Source organism: Phragmites australis, chromosome 22 (genome assembly GCF_958298935.1).
Source record: "Phragmites australis chromosome 22, lpPhrAust1.1, whole genome shotgun sequence".
Lineage (NCBI taxonomy): Eukaryota > Viridiplantae > Streptophyta > Magnoliopsida > Poales > Poaceae > Phragmites > Phragmites australis.
Genome location: NC_084942.1, coordinates 19,709,834 through 19,730,393, shown reverse-complemented (window position 1 = coordinate 19,730,393; position 20,560 = coordinate 19,709,834). Strand labels below are relative to the sequence as shown.

At 43.9% G+C, this 20,560-nt stretch overlaps 1 protein-coding gene across 1 annotated transcript; it reads left to right on the top strand.

Moving 5' to 3' along the window:
- The first annotated feature begins 13,395 nt into the window (after positions 1-13,395).
- On the top strand, positions 13,396-17,558 carry LOC133904422 (pentatricopeptide repeat-containing protein GUN1, chloroplastic-like). Its single transcript, XM_062345927.1, has 4 exons — positions 13,396-15,791; positions 16,236-16,449; positions 16,738-16,922; positions 17,077-17,558. Exons 1-4 carry the CDS (start codon positions 13,870-13,872, stop codon positions 17,336-17,338), a joined length of 2,583 nt encoding a protein of 860 aa, XP_062201911.1. The 5' UTR covers positions 13,396-13,869; the 3' UTR covers positions 17,339-17,558.
- Positions 17,559-20,560: the final 3,002 nt, after the last annotated feature.

Here is a 20,560-nt window from a genome sequence, read left to right as displayed (position 1 = left end):
CTTTTTACTCTGATATCCGATTTTGATGATCTTAGACTCTACATAAAGATTATTTAGAGGGCTATCTATCCCAATTGAAATCATGATCAAGACCACCCAGTATACGTGTTGTGATAAGTTTATCTCAAGTTAGTACTTGAATAGATCATGTTTGAGCATCGAGATATAAACAAAGCTATCAACGTTGCATCCATCTTAATAGTATAGCATTCCTACACTCAAATTCAAATAGAAAATCTATACCAATAGAAACACCATCATGCCATCTTGTTTTTTCACCTTGAGGGACACCAACATCAAGGTCATTTCATCATTGAGATTATGCACCTTATCAAGACTCATTGAGCACGTTAGTCCCATATCATTTATATTTTTTCCTTGAGCAATGTCTGTTTTGGATTTTGGCTTGATGTTCATCAACTCATGAAGTTTAACTTCTTCTGTATCTTCAAGCCAATTGATGTCCTTCAACATATTAAGTCTAATCTTTGCTCTTCACTCCATATCTTCTTGTATTATTCTTGTGATTGATGTGAATCACCCATAGCTTCCCATGGCCTCATACGATCCATTGGCGCAAAGCCTTCACTTGGAAATATGGCTTTCAAATTAAGTTCTGAATTAGTAGACGTTGCCAAAGGGAGTGGGGTCCTTCACCATCGCATTTGTCCTTCGACGCCAAACTTTTTTGCTTGCCCTTCACCACTAGATGGTCCATTGTAGTCGAACATCGCTTGCCCTTCACCGTCTTATCATAGACATCCACTTTGTATCATGCATCTTCAATATTTTTACTTTGTCATTTTGATCATCACTTGATCTCCGAAAGCTTAATGAAGGTCTCTTGATAGCTCCTCATGCACCATATATAGGAGTCTCACTTATCACGTCATCTTCATTTGGTTCACCACCAAGGCATGAACTGCAAGCATCAAGCATATAAGTTGTCTACTAAGTTTGTCTTGATCTTATTTTTCTAACTTGACATATTAAATATGTCAATTCAATTCATGTTTTCTTATGGAATCTAACCCCAACTCACTTTCAAGCACAAAGTATATAAATTAGTCTATAAAATCTAATTCATAACTTTATATCTAAAGTCACTTGATCTTCACAAGTAACTTTGCCTTCATTGTTATTATCAATCTTTATATGTAACCTAACCCCACTCACTCTCGAACACATAACACATAGGTTGAACAGGTATTAGGGTAAATTTTTTGTTGCTGCTTTTATTGTTTAGGAGTTGAATTGTTGTATGTTTTAGATCTTGGGGTCATGGCTTGATTGCATGATAAAGTAAAATATTGTCTTAAACTTATATTCTTGTTATTTTTTGGATTTGAAATTACAAAATGTCTCGGTTATGTCAATGCAAAAGTTGCTTTTCAGCTACATAATTTATTGATGCACACTTCTACGGGTCAGCGTTTCCAGTTTGAATTATCGGTTCTTGATCAATACTGGCGTGTTTCCATTCGAATTTATTTGTTTTCGATATCCCGATATTTTCGAGTCCGCATCTGTTTTCAACTTTTCCTTTTTGTTCTATTTTTAAAAGGAACATATGAAAGTAAAAATGATTAGAGATTTCCCACTGTTCCCGTATGTTTTCATTGAAACCCTCACAGAGCTTTAATTCCATATCAAGGAGTAAAATGAAAAGAAAAAAAGAACAGAAAAAAGAGAGAAGGTTTAGCGTAGACACCAAATCCAGGCTCCTGTTATTTTTAAGCTTCGCACTAACCGAATCAAAACCAGGTAGAAGGCCTCATTTACAATACAAGATTCTGCCTAGAATTACAGAATTAACATAATTCAGACGGAATTTACACGACTTCCTATAAACTCTATCCAAACAAGCTCTAACGGCTCTGAGCAGAGAAAGCGCGGCCATACGTGTTATGCTTAGTTGGTTTGGGTTCCTGTGATGAATCTGCCTGCTGGGGATGGTTTCACGGTCTCTTAGGAAAAGGGTTAAAGGTCTCTGTAACAGTTTATTAACAGTTTACAGTTGTGGGTTTGACATATTGCAGAAACCTTTCAGACATGTCAAATGTACTTTGCGGATGCTCGGCGTGACCAAGGTGTGACCAAAACATGTCTGGATGCCGGTATCGGCGAAGCCATTGGCGGGCCTTCGGAAGTCGACCGAGGATCTCCAATAGGCTTCATGAGGGTATCAACTGAAGGGACGCCGGAGGTGCCGTCGCGGGCGAAACCCTCGACAAGCCTTCGGATGCAAGGTGAATATAGTCTCATGGTACTGTGAGGAAGACGAGCGAGGGTGCTCCGAAAGTGCCATCGGGCGTAGGCCTTCGGGAGTACGGCAGAGGCAAAACTGATGCAGGCAACCAAAAACTCAGAATGATGTTACAGTAAATAGGGCAGATGTACTTAGGAATAATACCGCATTACCCTCAGTAGAGGCAAAACCGATGCGGGCAACCAAAAACCCAGAATGATGTTACAGTAAATAGGGCAGATGTACTTAGGAATAATACCGCATTACCCTCGAATATACCAGGAATGCGGTAGTTAGAGGGGTATTATTGTATATTATAACAGAGTGATTGGGTACGACCTATAAATAGGTCGGCACTGTAACCGAAAAGATGTGTGACATTAATTATGGTACATAGTTCCCTATTCAGTGTCTCTCACCTCACTTTCGGACCACCCCAATGGGCAGAAGGCCCCTTCCTTAAGATGTCTTGAGAGTTTTCAACAGTTAGCGTCATCCGTGGGGATCGAACCCACGAACACATACTTTTCCAAATGGGTGGAAACATTTGCTACGCTGTAGTGGTTATCGAGTACTTTTCCAAATGGGTGGAGGCAACTCTGTTGGCAATGATAACGTCAAGAAATGTACAAAATTCTTGTGGCAAAATATCATTTGCCGTTTCGGTGTTCCACGGGAAGTAACAGTTGACAATGGGACACAATTCGACAGCGAAGGCTTCAAACAAATTTACGAAGATATGCGAATTAAAATTCACTTCGCTTCAGTATACTATCCTTAGTCGAATGGAGCTGTGGAGAGAGCGAGTGGCATCATCTTGACAGGAGTGGCAAGGCGCTTGCAAGGTTTGTCGAAGGGAAAGTGGGTTGAAGAGTTGCCGAAGGTATTGTGGTCAATCAGGATGATAGCAAAAAGACCAACATGTTTCATGCCATTTTGCTTGCTCTTCGGAGATGAAGCTATACTCCAGAGGAATGTAAAAACAAATCATTTTATGTCACAGCTGAGATGGACCAAAATGAAGAGATGATAACCAAAGATGCACTGGAGGAAATGAGAATACAGGCCATGGAAAACCTGTTGAAGTACCAGGAGGAAACAAGAAGATAGAAGAACAAGAGCATATCTCCAAAGGAGTTCGTCCCGGGGGACCTAGTGCTCCGAAGGCTTCCAAATGCTTCAACCGTTGGAAAACTCTGAAGCAAATGGGATGGACCTTTCCTGGTCAAGACTTTGAGGAGTTTGGGGTCTTATCACCTGGCTACTCTCGAGGGAGAAGAGATTCCGCACACTTGGAATGCTGATAGCCTTCGCAAGTACCATGTATAAATGAAGATATCAAGAGAGACCTTCATAGTAGTAGGCAAAGTCCTTTACTTTCATGCATTTTTATATTAAACATTTTAATTCATGTATAGGTGCTGTACTCTTTTCCTCACAGGGAAAACCTTCGCTAGGGTGTGAGATTTTTAATGAGGCGGACACCTTTGAAACCCTTATGATTATAAAAACTAACCCTTAGAAAGCATGCGCTACTATTGAATTGCTGCATAATTTGTCGTCGAAGTGGTGCAAGCCTGCGATAGAAGGATGCACACCAATCGACAAAGCAAAGCGGGCCGCAGCCAGCCAGGAAAAAAATCAAGGTAATGAATGTTAGTGTCTGACACCTTGCCCTTCAATTTAAAGATGGGTACGAACCCTCAAAAGAAAGATGAAGTGTTGCTCGACCTTAAGCAAAGACAGCACACCTCTCGAAAAAAAAGACGACGTCTAAGAGAGCCTGTCCTCACGCTGAAGACTAAAGCATACCTTCAGATCATAAAGAAAGATGAGGGCTAAGAGGGCCTATCCTCGCATCGAAGACTAAAACATGCATTCAGATCATAAAGAATGATGAGGGCTAAGAAAGCTTGTCCTCGCACCGAAGACTAAAACATGCCTTCAAATCATAAAGAAAGACAGGGTCTAAGCGTACTAGCTTCGCACCGAAGTCAAAGCAGACAATCAGAAGGGAATGGTCAAAGTGTTGCTTTACCTTAAAACAAAGCAAACAAAAAAAACTCCTTGATTTCAAAGATAAAAAAGAAAGGAAAGCCAAAGTGGGGGCTACACTCTTCAGTACCAATGAAATTGAAATAATGCTCAAATTGCATAGAAATGCAAAAACCACATTATCGTCAATATACGTGCGCAAAAAAGTGTAAAAGCAAATATATATGTGAATACTAAAGCAACGCTCGATAGAAGGTCCTTGTGGCTTGAAAGTTGAGGGGGACGAAGTTTTTTCGATCAACACTTCATGCACGTTGTTGCCGAAGGTCTCTACAGTCAGGAGGGGGGCGACATTTTTTTGATCGACGCTTCACGCACGTTGCTGTTGAAGGTCCTTGTGGCTTGAAAGTTAGGGGGTGGTTTTTTTATTGATGCTTCACGCACGTTGCTGTCGAAGGTCCCTGCGGCTTGAAAGTCGGGGGGACACCATTTTTTCGATCGACACTTCGCGCACGTTGCTACCGAAGGTCCCAGCGGCTTGAAAGTCAAGGGGGGCGGCAATTTTTCAATCAACGCTTTGCGCACGTTGCTGTTGAAGGTCTCTGTGGCTTGAAAGTCGGGGGGATGGTGTTTTTTGATCGACGCTTCACGAACGTTGCCGCTGAAGGTCTCCGCGGCTCAAAATTCAAGGGCCGAGGACTTGCTGAGACTACAACAAAGGATAACGAATTTATTCAGAAAATTCATCGGTGTCAAGATCTACAAAGTCCTTATACAATCGGCTGCGACCAAATTGGAAAGCAATGCCCTGAATAGCCTGAAAAGACTTCGTTGGATCTAACAGAGATCTGATATAGTTGTCCGAAGAGGTGCTATGTGAAATCACAGGCAAGGCACTATGATCCTCCGCATATGGTGTAATGTGCAAAGGACCTGGTCCTCGACAATAACAAAATTGAAAATGTCTGAGCGGGGATCCATAGGTTTTGTCCACTAGCTGAGTTTTCAGCTCGACGAAAACAAGCGGAGGCTCGTAGTTTTCGCATGCTATCCTGCAGATTTCCCTCTCGGCCCTCTCTAGGTACGAAGGGTAGAATGACTCCCAAAATGCTTTTGAGTTAGCGATTCTCGTCTCATACAACCTAGCCTTTGCTTGTCAATACTTGTCAAACTTTATGGCAGGATGACGATAGTGGAAAGAGTTCCAACAAGTCCAAGACGTGAAAAAATTATCCCACATCATGGTGATCGGTACAATATCTTCAGCTATATGCACAGTGTCCGAAGGTAGGACCTGCGCAAGAAGCGAAGATTGTCAAAATATTTAATAAGAAGTTAACCAAACGTATATATTACACGCTTCAAGCATCATAGAGCATTTCAAACTCATGGCAGCACGTTGCTCGTCACTCACACCTGCTCATCGCCAATGCTTTGCAAGCGGGTAGATTGCAGGGCTCCTTGGGTAGAGGGTCCTACAGAAGACGTGGCACCTTTGGTCTTCGCGGCAGCCTATAGCAAAAACAAATCAAAAATATGTGGAGAAATGATCAAACAGATTCGAAGGTGTGCCAAAAGACACTCATCCGAAGATGGTTATTCTCCACCTTTTGAAGGGCCAGATCACGCCCATGCTTACACCAGTAATTGCTGGTAAATGATGTCGCGCTGGCCCTCGATGCCTTCGACACCGCTCCAGTGGACAAATCCGAAGGGTAGCATAATGATTGGCTCTGGAGCTCCTTGTGATGGTCGCAACCAGTCAACTCAATTGATTGGATGAGGCTTCGAGATGATACCATGACGCAGAAGTCACCATATAGTTGGGATGTAGTTTGAAGGTTGCCGAAAGACTCAACGATCCAATTGAGAAGGTCACCCAAATCAGCTTCCTGAGCATTGGAGGCATGGCCGAAGCACCTAGTTTTTCAAGAGTCTAGTTGATAGCTTCACTAGCCTAGACTGCCCTTGGCTCCAGAATCTCTACCCGCTCTTTAATGGCGTCGCAGGAGAATTGCTTCGCCTGTTGCAATGCTCCATGCAATCGTTGGTTTTCAACTCTTTCAGCGCCGTAAAGAGCTCGAAGCTCTGATACACTAGCTTCGGACGCCTCAGCACTTGCGCGAAGGGTCATTACTTGTTGTTCAAGGTCTCGCGTACCTGAGCAAAGGCTGGCCACTTCTTTTTAAAGCTTTTGAGAGTGCAGCATGGCCTCCTTCGTTTGCTGGACGTATTCCTTTTGCCTGGCCTCGGCTTCTTCCGCACGCGAGAGATACATGGCCTTCAAGGCCTCCGTGCCCTTCACGCGACCCTCTACCTGCTTTGCTTGTTTGCGCAGAGCGCATGAGAGAAGCGTAACCTATGATAGTACAACAATATAGAAATGAGCATGCGAAGGATACCATAATGACAAACCAAAATACCTTTGCAGCCACCACATCAAAAGCATCTGTGAGTTCAAAGGCAGGTTTTCATGCTAGTTGTATCTCGAGCACGAGAAGGACGAAATTGTTGAATATTTTCTTTGCATCCTCCACCTTCCCAGAACTCGGTTCAAATGAAGCAATCTTAAATGCTTTGGTATCGATTACTTTAGCATCGTGTGAGGTGCTAACATACATGAGATCCTTGCCGGTGCGACGGGGTCGAGGTGGTGAAGCGTTCCCCTCTTCTTTGGTTTTTGTGGCTCTGTTAGCTTCAGTTGAGCTAGAGCTAGAGGTGGAGTTGGAGGATGAGCTGGGGGAGGACTCAATTCCTACCCCTTCAACGTCGTTAGGCTCATCGATTTTCTCTGTTTCTTCCGCCACCGGTCCTGTAGCAACTTGCGGGTCCAGCGGCTCATTTTCCTTATCATCGCTGAGCAAAAGGGGGAGGCGATGAGATTCACTTGCGTAGCAGTAGCATACTTTTGCGAAACTATGGGGGCTTCTACTACGTCATTTGGGGGCTTCTGTCTAAGGGGTAATGCAGGAAGTGCTTCGGGACCCCCAAGGTCTTTTTCAACTCTAAAATCATCGAAGACCATTGTGCGAAGCCTTTTCTTCAGGGCCAGAGCTTTCTTCTTTCTGGCTCCGTCAGCCGGAGGGTCCCCATTTTTTCTTTCTCTGAATTTTAGTGGCAGCAACTTCACTAATGTCAACGTTTGAAGAGTAACCACCTTTGGCATGAGCCGTTGAGGACCAGGACGGCTTTGGCATCCTGGTAAGCAAGCCCTTGTAGCTCAAAAATCCGGTTCAACCAGCTGCCCAAGCCCTATTCAGTGCAGGTTTGATCCTTGACTTGAGTATATTTCCCTAGAAGAAGCGCAACTTCGGCTTCTACCCCAGCTACTATCAAATCTGTTACACAGGGCAAAAGAACGCCAGGAAATCAAAGAACAATAAAAAGAAAGGCTCAGTGAACATACCGGTAAATCCTCTAACATCGAGCTAGGGGTGGAATAGTCCCTCTAGTCCTTTTGAGCCGAAGACTGGGATGGACAAGCCTTCACTCAAATGCCACATCCGGGCTGCCACGAACTCTTCGACTAGGTCGCACATACTCAAGTACTTCGTGCACCTTGTGAATGCCTCAAAGGCTGCCTTATCAAACCTGTCCAAATTACACCCAGTTTAATCACAATTAAGTTGATTAAAATGGAGGTAATTCTGGCAGTCTTGATATATGCTCAATAAAACCCAAGATCACAGCATATAACGTTTACAACATAGTTTCATCATAAGATATGAACAGAGTGCAAAAAATTCAACTTTTATTACAAACCTTGTTTCGAGTTCCAGTTTTTACTTAGATCAGAGTTTTCATATGCAGCGAAAAGATAGTAATAAAACAAACAGCCAGTGGCACCATCGCCCATAAGGCGCAACGAGACTAGCTCAGACGTTCGATCTCTATACCTGGCCATCTCCAGCATCAACAGGATAAAAATACCCGTATACAAGTTCGTCATTACCTGCATCAACTTAAAGGAAGAACTCTGAGTACGAAGGTACTTGTAAGACTTACATAATATAGGTATATATTATCCCGCCTCTAAAGATAATGCATTGAGTTGAATAGCAAGGAATAGCCATAAAGTTAAGTTGACTCAGCGGAAAGTACTTTAACCAATGTAAAGACATGAGATGCTAGCATTGACTGACAATAAACATAAATTTTAACAAAGTAAACTTGCTCAACTTAAATAAGTACTAGCACATGCTTCTCCTACAAGCCCACATACTGTCATTCCTTTTCCCAAACCGATCGAAACTCTACAATGTTGCCAAATAGACATAAGCATGCTCATAACCGAGAGCATGGTAATTTGAATTGTTCTTACACCCTGCATGAGGTATATCTTTACCTACATGACTTGGGTCCATCCTTTTGACCCCCCGAGACAATCTTTCTCATACCCGGAACTACCCACTTACACATACCCCTATGGCACCGGGGTTACCACGAGCATGTCCTGGACACATTCGGCTCCTGCCACCTTGCATCTCCTCATCCTTTTTCTTATACGTCATAGGACCGCAAGTCAAGTATTAGCACGACAAATAATAATCAGCTTATCTTACAATTAGATCGACATGTGGTAAGTACGGGAAGTGCTTAAGCAAAATGACGCCATGGATAGTGCTTAAACGATGCAAGCAGTCTATAGCACCCGGGTCTCCTCTCCTGAACTGCCCCTTACACCCTCTCACATCTCGTCTTAATTTTTCCAACTCATCATCCCAACTTATCATTCCTTTGTAACAGTAGTTGAAAGTCCTGTAGCTCACGAATGACGGTAACATCCATCACTCGACTTCTACCGATGACCTATGCAAATGCTAAGCAATTCTCGTATCATTTTTAAGTTGGACCATGATACGTTATATCCAGGCTATAAGGATCGGGATTAACAACTTAGTCAAGGTAGGTACTATGCAACGAATAGGATCTATCCGATTTCCGACATTGACTCGCTAAAACATGCATATGTGACATATAGCAAGACCTAGTAAATTGACCAACAACCCACAAAAATATGGGAGAGATATGATAGATGCTTGCCTGATGCCTTCCTGACACTTCCTGCGTAACACTCACAAAACTCTGTTTATTCGCGTTGTGGTTTCAACCACGTGATACTCCAAAGCATCGGTTTCTAAATAAAGATGACAGTGTATCGCAATGAGTATGATGACATGCATTGAAAGATGCTCCACAGTGTATGACCAAAGTGGAGATGCAATGTATTGTGCCATGAATTTTAAAGCATATATGATTTTCTTAATTTTGATTATGTTAAACATTTAACATTTTTTGGAATTAAATAAGCCCAACTTAAAGCTTAAACCTAATTAGAAAATTAATTATACTTAACATGAGGGTGATTATTTTTAATGAACATGGCATCAAGTAATAAGATTAACAAAATTGGTTTCATGATTTTCGGAGCTATACTTAATTTCCTATGCATTTTGCAAGTTCTAGCCGATTTAATCGAATTAAAATGGCTCGGAATCCTTTTTGCACCCGGGCTTGAGCTAGCCTCAGACATGGAAGTGGGGCTGGGTACTAGACCTTCGGTCAAAATGGCTAAAGGCCATGGCCTGCACAGCGCCATGGCCGACTGACGGCTCAGCCTAGCTTCGCTGGCACCGAACGACGGTATGTCCCGGCTAACCGAGAGCACCCACAGAATTATGCAATGCAGGGATCATGATTGGGCCACATGTTGTGGTTGGCGATGACCGGAAAGCAGCCAACGGCAGAGCACGGCGGCAACAACTCGACCGCAGCTCAGTCTGGCACACCAGCAGCAAAAAGGCGATGCAAACCACCCGGCCGAGGCACCTAAAGCTTCTACATGGGCATACGGATCCAATGGCATGGCTACTGGCCGATGGGGTCGGCCAGAACCAGTGAATGGTCCACGCAGATAGACGCACTGGCGATGGGCCAAGACAAAATGAGCGCATGCAAAAGCCTTACAGGGGCACAAGGAAGCTCACCAAGTGCTCGGTTGGCGCGAAGAGGTGACAGTAAGGTGGCTCGACAGTGAGGGGTGGAGTTGGCTGGCCGACGCCGAGGAAGAAGGCGTCTACGCGGGGAATCTGGCCGGGGAAGAAGGGAATCCGGCGGTGGAGAGATTATGTGACCTTCCTCCGTGCTCCTAGGCGCTCAGACTAGGCTATATGGGGCTCGGCGTGGTGGATTGGACGGCGGTGGTGTCATTCGGTGCTCTGCTCTGCTTTGTGGAGTTCAGCCGAGTGGGAGAGAGAAGGGAGAGACTGAGCAGAGAGAGAGGGGACAGAGGGATAAGGGCAATGGCCGATGTGCTCAGAGGTAAGGAAGTTGGCGCTGACGTTGTGCCTTAGTGGCCGACTGCGTGGCTCTATGGCCGACCTCTCTCGAAGCTACTCGACCGAGACAGGGGACGAAGGGGATGACTAGTGGGCCGTGATGAAGAGTAACTGACAAAGAGAAAAATATCCCCTTTCATCTCTCTGATCAAAAGTATGTCTTCCCAAGCCCTAAAAACTATGGGACAAATTTTGTGTGAAACTATAATTTATGTGAATCCATTTTAACTTGTTTGACCTAAAAGGCCTGAGCCAAAATTGAATTAAAATTCTTCAAATTTGCAACCTTTTACAAATTGCACAGATTTTTAAGGCCTCAATTTGAATCCCAATTTTTTTGAAAAAATCACTAATATTTTTCATGTGACATGGAATAATTTTTAAAATTATTTACAACACTATGTTGCATAGAAATTTTATGAGTTCCTTCACAATGCAACATTTTCTATTAAATTTATCAATTTATTTTCAATTTCAATTGAATTAATTACTTTATCGAAACTTCAATTATGATGCTAATGATACTCATTAATGCTTAATGACATTTTTAAAAATTTTGGGTTGTCACACGCCCACTAGGAATCCTTCAGTAGTACATCTGAGGCTCGGTTCCGTTTGTACTCTTGGCACTTGGATACAAGGTACTCCTTTTCGTCTACCTTATGGTAGAACCACCATTGCGTTCAGTCCTTCACCCACATATTCTTATAGGCCACAACAGGTGTCGTTAGGTCATGTCGGTAGGTAAAGTTGACACAGCCGTAGTGGGCCTCGCTTTGCATGTTGGCTTTGAAGACTGGCTTCGGATGGTGGTGAAACTGGTGAGCTGCAATGAAGGCCTTGACCGAGGCCTTCCCCCCTCTGATTGTGCCGCCCAGGCGAAGAGACTGAGCCGCACGATGGCATTCGGTGTCAACTGATGAAGGAAGATTTCAAACATTTTCAGGACCTTCAAGACAATCTCGTCACATGGAAGATGAAGCTCGGCCCAAAAGTAATCCACAAACACAACGGCTTCATCTTTTTTCGGTGTAGGGAACTCCTGGTCCTTCGGGAACCTAACCTTAGAGACATCGCTAATGAGGTCTTCCTTAATCAGTTCAGCTAGGGCTTCATCGTCAACTTTAAATCGCCCAATCCAATATGTCTTTGGTGTGCTAGATTTGCTCTTCGGAGCAATCGTGTTAGGCTATCTGGATTGTGTGTACGAAGGGTTGCAGATGCCTTCGTGCAGGGAGGAAAAAGGTGTGCGAGCAAGATTGAAGCAGCAGAGTCCACTGCGAAAATGACCTCAGGGTTGAAATATATATTGATAAAAAGTCTAAGGCCAGTTGAAAAGACGTCGGTTCGAGATCCGAACCATCCCTAGCGGTAGTTAAGGCGTCCATTTGGGATTAAGCTATCTCCTTTTGTAGCAGTTAATGCAAAACAGTTCCAAAAAAAATATTAATATAAACAAACTTGAGCCGTTTCACTAGCAAATGTTATGAGCACAAAGTTATATTGACCAGACGCAAAAGGGGGCTCCTTCGCTAAAGGCAAACCTTAGGCCGAGAGTCCTTCGACTAGCCGAAAGGGACAACGTTTCTGTGCTACCATCTAGTTCACGGGTCCGGTCCATCGAAGAAGAGCCTTGCCTGTGGGGGGCTACTATTGGGGATGGTTTCAAAGGTCCCTTCAAGGATCAAAGACCTTTGCGACCATCGTTTACTAATAGCTTACAATTGTGGTTTTAATATGTTGTAGGAACCCTTCGGACATACTGAAGATACTTTACAAACGCTTGGTGTGATCAAAGTGTGTTCGGATGCCGGTATCAGTGAAGCCATTGGCGAGCCTTCGGGAGTCGTCCGAGGATCTCTGATGGGCTTCGGAGGGAATCAACCGAAGGGACACCGAAGGTGCCGTCACGGGTGAAGCCCTCGACAAGCCTTCGAAGGCAAGGCAAAGACCATCGCATGGTGCTGTGAGGAAGACGAGCGAAGGTGCTCCGAAAGTGCCATCGGTCGTAGGCCTTTGGGAGTATGGCAGAAGCAAAACTGGCAACTGAAGAGCCAGAAGGGTATTACTGCAAATAGAGCAGATGTACTTAAAAATAATACTATATTGTCCTTGAATATACAGAAATATGACAGTTAGAGGGGTATTATTATACATTGTAACGGAGTGGTTAGGTACAACCTATAAATATGACGATACTGTAACTAAAAAGATATATGATATTTAATTACGGTACATAGTTCCCCATTCAATGTCTCTAATGTTGCCGTCAGGCCACCCTGGTGGGCCAAAGACTATCCTTGTTCTGTTTCGAGAGTTTCTAATTCGAGTTCTAGGTTCGGCACATGCACTTATATTATTTTGCATTTTAATCTCGAAAAATATTACACATACATATATGAGTGTGTTAAATGATCAAAACATATATCTATGCTACATAAAATTATACCTACGATCTAATTTAGACGTTACTGTATGTGGATGTATGAGTGTAAGTGCGTCGGAGTTGTACCTGAAAAAGAAAGTGCAGCTACACTACGAGTGACCATAGCACTTTGCCAGCTCAGCAGCCGCCTCGGCCACCCAATCGTCCGCCACGAAACACGCCAGCTCATGCGCCCCGCATCTCCAGCCCCACATGTCATCCCCTCCCCCTCCTCAGCGTCCTCGAAGCAACACGCCTCCTCGAACCCCACGAAACGACAACGCCCTCTACAGTTCACTGCAAGTGGGCCCCCCAACCAAGGACCCACATGTCAGCTAACCAGTCAATGAAGCAATCTGTACGAAAGGTGTAGCTTGCAAAGGAAATCTTCCGAGGTGTACGTCCCACAATCCAGTCCAAAATTTGCTCACTTTTTTTTTTTGCGTCTTATCTCTTCCCTTCCGCACCCACGCCACGCGTGTGTTCTTCCCCGCCTCGCGAAATCCGTCGCCAAACCCCATAATCTTATCGCTAAATCAATCGCCACCAGCATGATGACCCAGTTACCGTCGTCCCGCATGGGAACGGCCCTGTTTTTGCCATAAAATCCCGGTTTTTTGGAGCTTTCTTTGGGTAGTGCTAGTGTCTCCCGCCCGAGAGCCCGGAGATTCGATTCCAGTTTAGCCTGATTCGATTGGATTAGGATATAGGCGGGGATTAGGGGTTGTGGAGTTGGTGATCCGTGGAAAAAAATTGGAGCTTGGTTGCATTTTGTGGGAGGAATTTGACCGGGTTTGGGAAGAAGAATTCGGTGAGGAGGTGATTCTTGCGTGGTTTGCTGGGAGGCTGCTGCTGCTGCTGGGATGGCGACGCACTTCACACCGTCGCAGGCGCACGCGGCGTCGCATCACCCGGCGCACCACTCGGCGTCCGCGGCGGCGGCTGCCACGGCCACGGCCACCGCGCGGCTGCACGCGTCGGCGCCGCCGGCCTCGGCGTCGGCCGCCGCGGCGGCGCTGTGCCCGCCGCCCTTCCTCGCGGCGGCGTCACCTTCCGCGGCGTGCCCGCCCGTCCAGAACCCGATCTTCGTCGGCCCCGGCGCGCCGTGGGTGCAGCCACAGCGCGACGCGACTGCGGCGGCCGCGCTCGGCCCGGAGTTCCGGCGCGCGCGCACCACGAAGACCATCTCCAAACGCAGCCGCGGTCCTGGCGCACAATACCGCGGGCGCGCGTCCTCGGCCGCCGCGGGGCGCTGCGTCGACAAGCTGCTCCGCGTGGCGCCTGAAGACCGGCGAGCGCTCGATGCGGCCCTTTCGTCCTTCCGCGGTGAGCTAGTTGCTCCTGAGGACTACTGCCAGATCCTTCGGGAGCTCGGCGACAGGGACAAATCGGCGCTCCGTGCGTTCGAGGTGTTTTATGCTGCATTGCCCCTTGTTGGTGGTGGTGCCGTCAACAAAGGCAAACTTCTGACTTCTGCCATTGGTGCACTAGGCAAGATGGGCCGGCCAGACCTTGCAAGGAGGGCTTTTGATACTGGCATTGCAGGGGGCTATGGCAACACAGTGTTTGCACACTCTGCACTCATCTCAGCTTATGCGAGGAGTGGGCTCGCAACTGAGGCCATGGGGGTGCTCGAGTCCATGAAGGGTGTGGGCTTGCAGCCTACCACGGTGTCATACAATGCGGTGATTGATGCATGCGGCAAAGGTGGTGTTGACCTTAGGTTCACACTCGGATATTTCCGTCAGATGCTGCAGGATGGGCTCTGTCCTGACCGCAAGACGTTTAATTCACTTCTTGCTGCATGTAGCCGGGCTGGGCATTTGGAGGACGCTCGTACTGTCTTTGATGAAATGATCCATCTTGGCAGTGGGCGCGACATTTACACTTATAACACATTTGTCGATGCAATTTGCAAGTGTGGCAACATGGAGCTGGCTATGCAGGTTGTATTGGATATGGAAGCTAACAATGTCAAGCCAAATGTTGTTACATACAGTACACTTATGGATGGATTCTCCAAACTGGGAAAATATGACGAGGCACTCAAGTTGCATGAAAAGATGAAGTCTTTGGGAATTCAATTGGACCGAGTTTGCTATAACACCTTGCTGGCTATATATGTGAAGACAGGGAAGTATGATGAAATTGCTACTGTGTGCGAAGAGATGGAGAATTTGGGTATTGAGAAGGATACTGTTACTTACAATTCCTTGATTAATGGATATGGAAAGCAGGGACGCTTGGACATGGTCTCTTTCCTTGTTCAAGATATGCGGGCACAAGGCGTATCTCCTAGTGTGCTGACATACTCAACTTTGATAGATATCTATTCAAAGGCAGGAATGCACGGAGATGCATTTAATGTCTACTTGGATTTTAAGGAGTCTGGCCTAAAGGCAGATGTTGTTCTGTTCAGCTCTTTTATTGATACGTTGGCCAAGAATGGTTTGGTAGAGTGTGCATTGTCTTTGCTTGATGAGATGATGAAGATGGGTATCAAGCCAAATGTTGTAACCTACAACACAATTATCGATGCATTTGGGAAGTCTAAGATACTTACCGAGGAGGATCCTGAGATTGGCAACGTGGGAATTGTTGGGGTTTATGGTGGCCAGATTGTAAGGGCTGCTAATCCAGCAACAACAGGAGGGCGCTCTGCCACGGATGTTCGGATGAGGAGGTCCCAGGATTTATTTTTCATTCTGGAATTATTTCAGAAGATGGTCCAGCAGGGTGTACGGCCAAATGTTGTAACATTTTCTGCCATCCTGAATGCTTGCAGGTATGTCTTCATTGTTTTGTTAGAGCTTTCTAATGCTAATGTGATTCTAGCTCTTTGTACTAGACAAGGCCATAACAATGCACCCACTTGACATTATACTAGTAAAAAATACAACAATTGGTGCTACATTACGCTGGACATTAAACTGTTTATTTGACAACTTAAACTTGATACCTTCAATATGGATTTATGTTCACACTGGTTAACCTTCAGCTTTGCCGTGTTTCATGAGTACACAAAATTACTCTTTAATTTATAGCCTATCATTTTTCGTTGATTCTAGAAAAGAGGGTACACTAAATGTGTCCTTGTGTTATTCAAAACATAAACACACAAAAGTGAAAGATGAGTCTGCAAATTTATCTAGGAAATCATGTTTTATATATGTGTGCCTCTTAAGTTTTATGTGCTTTCTAACTATTTGCTTTAATCTTGTTCTTGCAGTCGCTGTAATTGTTTTGAAGATGCCGCCCTTTTACTGGAACAACTTCGTTTGTTTGATAACTTTGTCTACGGGGTTGCGTATGGGCTTTTGATGGGCCATCGAGAAGTTTGGTCTCAAGCACTGTCCCTCTTTAATCAGTTGGGACACATGGATTCTCCAACATCTTCTGCCTTTTACAATGCTCTTACTGACGTGCTATGGCATTTTGGCCAGGTAGGTTCAGTCCTTAGTGTATATCTGGATTCAAGTACTGTTGTTGTTCAAAAGATCAAATTATTCACTAATGATATTATTTTTGACTGATAAATCATATTTAAAAGAAAATTACTTTGATATCTGATTTAGCTTTTGACAACTTCAATTATTTGTCATCTCCCATCTTTCCATCCTTCCTTTTCATTGCTTGAGTTATGTAAATACTTTCCAAATATGTAAATCTCTTGTTATAGCCTAGTGGTCTTGGAGTCGTGGTGACACATTTGTGTTCCTGACCGTTTTCAGAGGCAAGGAGCCCAGCAAATTGTGCTCGAAGGGGTAAACCGTCGTGTTTGGGAGAACACATGGAGTGAGTTCTGCTTGGACCTGCACCTTATGTCATGTGGTGCAGCTCAAGCAATGGTTCATGCATGGCTCCTTAATGTGCGCTCTATTGTCTTCGAAGGACGAGCTATGCCTGAATTTTTAAGGTATTTGATCCTTGATATCTAGAACTTGATGCTAGTACATTTTCTTTTTCTGCTTTGTCTGTTTCACTTCCAATTAATCATGCAGTTGTGCAAATATGGAATTGTAGGATATAAGTTCACTTGAACTGACACCATGTTTGGTATGTCTCTACAGCATTCTCACAGGATGGGGAAAGCATAGCAAGATAGCTGGTGGAAGTACTCTCCGCCGTGTCATTGAAGCGTTGCTCCTTTCAATTGGAGCACCGTTTCAGGTTGAGCGCTTTAACATTGGAAGGTTTGTGTCGCCCAGTGCTGTGGTGGCTGCTTGGTTGAGAGAGTCTGGCACCATCAACATCCTCCTCCTCCAGGACAAGCGAGTACAGCATGCAAACCAGTCTGATCTGATACTGAGGTTACAGGCATTGCAGTTGTAGCCCCTAGTTCTCTTCTCATCATTCCTGGTAGTGTTGGGTCTGTAAGCTTCTCACTTTTGTTTTATTCATCATCTGTGTTCAGCAGATTGTAGTGTATTATAGGTTCAGGGAATAGCCCACTCTGTTAAATCCCAGTGTTTTAGCCAGAAATGTAATGTTGTGAAATTGGCAGTCTACCTTACAACTCCTTCCATCAAGAGCAAAATAGAATTTCCTCTAATCGGCGCTCTGTTGTCCCTGACCTCGTACCCGTGCCTTGCTTCCTTGATGGCAAAGAAAAGATAGTTCTTGGGATGGTGATTTGTTCCTATTTACAACAGTAAATGATGCCCTTGAGGCCTTGTGTTCCTCTTTTGGTTAGTTTGATGAAAGCTACACTGCCCATGGATGATGACACCTCCAGGTTGCCTCCATTGCTTTCCCCTTTGGCTCGTGAGCCTTTGCTGCTTTGAAAAATGCCAGCTTTGTTGAAGATGCAAAGCGCATCTCTCCATTCATGAACAGCTTGTGGTTGTGGCCCTTTTTTGTGGCAGCAGCTCAAGTGGTTGGCTGAGGAGGGCTGTAAAGGCTGGAAAAGAGTGGTGAGGAGCAGTGCAATGTGTTCTCTGCTGATTCAGATTTGCAGCTGTGGCCAATGTCTGATGGTTCATCTGGCAAAAGTGGATCTGGAGATGAATACTTTTACATGGGGATTGTCAACCATGCAAATGGGTCAAAATAGAAGCTGAATCTCTGGAAGCTGTTTTTCTTCCCCAGTCAGGATACTTTCAGTCACTAAAATGACATCTTGCACGAGGAGCGGTCAAAAGAAATTAAAAAATATCATTAGGTGAGTGACAATTCAAGCCAGAGAAAAAGAAGAGAATCCGTGGACCAGACTGCACAATTGGTTGGGCATGGCAATTGCTATCTGCTAATATCTTTTTTGCTATAGTTGACTCATTTATTTTATTAAGGAAACTTGATGCATTTGAGTAATCGATCGTAGCTTATCCGTTTAATACTTCTGTTTACAAATAATCATCATTGTTGACTTTATTATTCAAGTTTCAACTGTTAATTTCTCATATGTATGCAAATAGTGATAAGTATACAATATTCATAACATATTTTTTTATGGAAAGTCAAACTATATAGTTCCATTTTACTTGGCTAAATAATTAAAAGACTGTTTTAGCCAATTGAATAGTGAAGTCAACAGTGAAACCTATTTGAAGGTGGACGTAAGGGCGAAAACAGGACGAATATTTTCTGCCCGACCGGAGGCTTGCGAAGATGAAAGGATCTAATGATCATAGAGTGAGTGAATAGAGATCTAATCAAATCTTAAAACAGCTATCAATTTCTAAAATAAGGAGCAGCTTTAGTTTAGAAGAAGGAAATGCACTACTCGAGCAAGCAAGCTAGAACATGGAGAATAAACGTGCAAGCATATAACTTAAGGGTAAATTGAGGAATTGAAACTTGCATAAAGTAGATGCTAAAAATAAATTACAGAATAGAAGATGAGTAGGGAAAGAGGATATCGATTTTTTTCTAAGGTATCAAAGAGTTGGCACTTTTCGTTAATCTTTGTTGGAGCATCTACTAAGGATATCGCCCCCTTAGTCATCAAGACTCAAGTGCTCACTAGTAATCGTCACTTCTCTATCTTTAGATTGGTGAGCATCAAACCAAGTACAAGTTCTTCCCAGGGCTCCCACAAGAACTCTAAGAGCTCATCAAGAACACCTTCAATCACTATGACCAGCTAGGTGTTACTAACCACCAAGAGTAACAAGCTAACTAGTTCACTTGATCCCTATCAAGTCTAAACAACAGCTAGATGCATACTCGCTAGTCTTAAAGCACTAATGAAGTCTTTAACCTTCAATTAGGGATTTGGCTATCAACTCAAGTGTTCTTCCTTGCTTTTTGATGACACACACAGTGTATGAACTCTTCTGGGTTGCAAGAGGGATGAATGAAATCGAGTGAGGGGGTATACATAGGCTAGAGGTCCAAATCTAACTGTTGCGCAACTATCCACACTTTCTATGAACACCGGATGATCTGATGTGCACACTATTGTACACACCGAACAATCTAGTGAATAACCTTTTTCAAAAGTTGGCCTGCCATCTGTCAATAGTCGTTGCTTGAAAAGCATCGGTGTTGTTCATACCACATCACTGGACAATCCGGTGAGTTCATTTCCCATGCACCGAGACACCAAGTCTGAAAATGCTCTTGTGCACATCTCAACACCAGACCATCCGGTGCCTTGAATTCCAATTCCTCCAAAAATTTCAAGTTTCTGTTAAATGCTCTGGTGGTCATCTTCTCTGAACACCGGACAATCTGGTGTACTTAACTTCAATTTTCCTTAGAAAATGTCCCTTTTGTTAAATACTCTGATGCACATATTTATCATCACCTAACAATCTGGTGAGGTCATTCAGCTTCTTCTTAGAATAGGAATAAGGTCTGGTGAGTACAAGTCCTTCATCACCGGACAATCCAATGCGAACAAAAATTCTGAAGCTCATCCAATTTAATCGACTTTGAGCACTAACTTCTTGACTTCTCACCCATATGCTTCTTTGAGATATCTAGTGCTAGATTTTTGCAAGTGTGCGTCTAACTAAGTCTAGACTCAACTAGATCAAGCTACAACACTTAGCCCCCTTTTATATTATGGTCAAAAGACTAGAAAGGAACCTATATCTACTCTAAGTGTTCTTCATCACCTTGTAACACTTTGAACTGGAAGATCCTTATTTTTGACGCAAATGTCTGTTGATCGTCCAATAACAAATCTCATGAGGGACCAAGAAAACTCATATAATCATTGTGAATTAAGTTTTTGATTCCCTTCAAAACATATGTGTTAGTCATAATAATACGGTTGTCATTAATCACTGAAACACTTACCACTTATCTAGGGACCTACATGCTACAATCTTCCCTTTTTTGGTAATTAATGACAACACAAATAGGAATATAAAGATATAAATTGAAGAATACCCTATCATACTAGGCAAATAGCGATATATAACAATTAAGCAAAAGAAAGCCTAGCACTAGAACAACCTATCATGCTAGTAGAATAAGAATTAAAATAGAGCATGAAAGGAAACACAATACGATGATAAGTGAAACACATCAATTAAGAGTCAAATAGCTTGTCATTACATCAAAAGCCACAAAGAACCAACATTCCGATCTTAGACTACCTAAGCT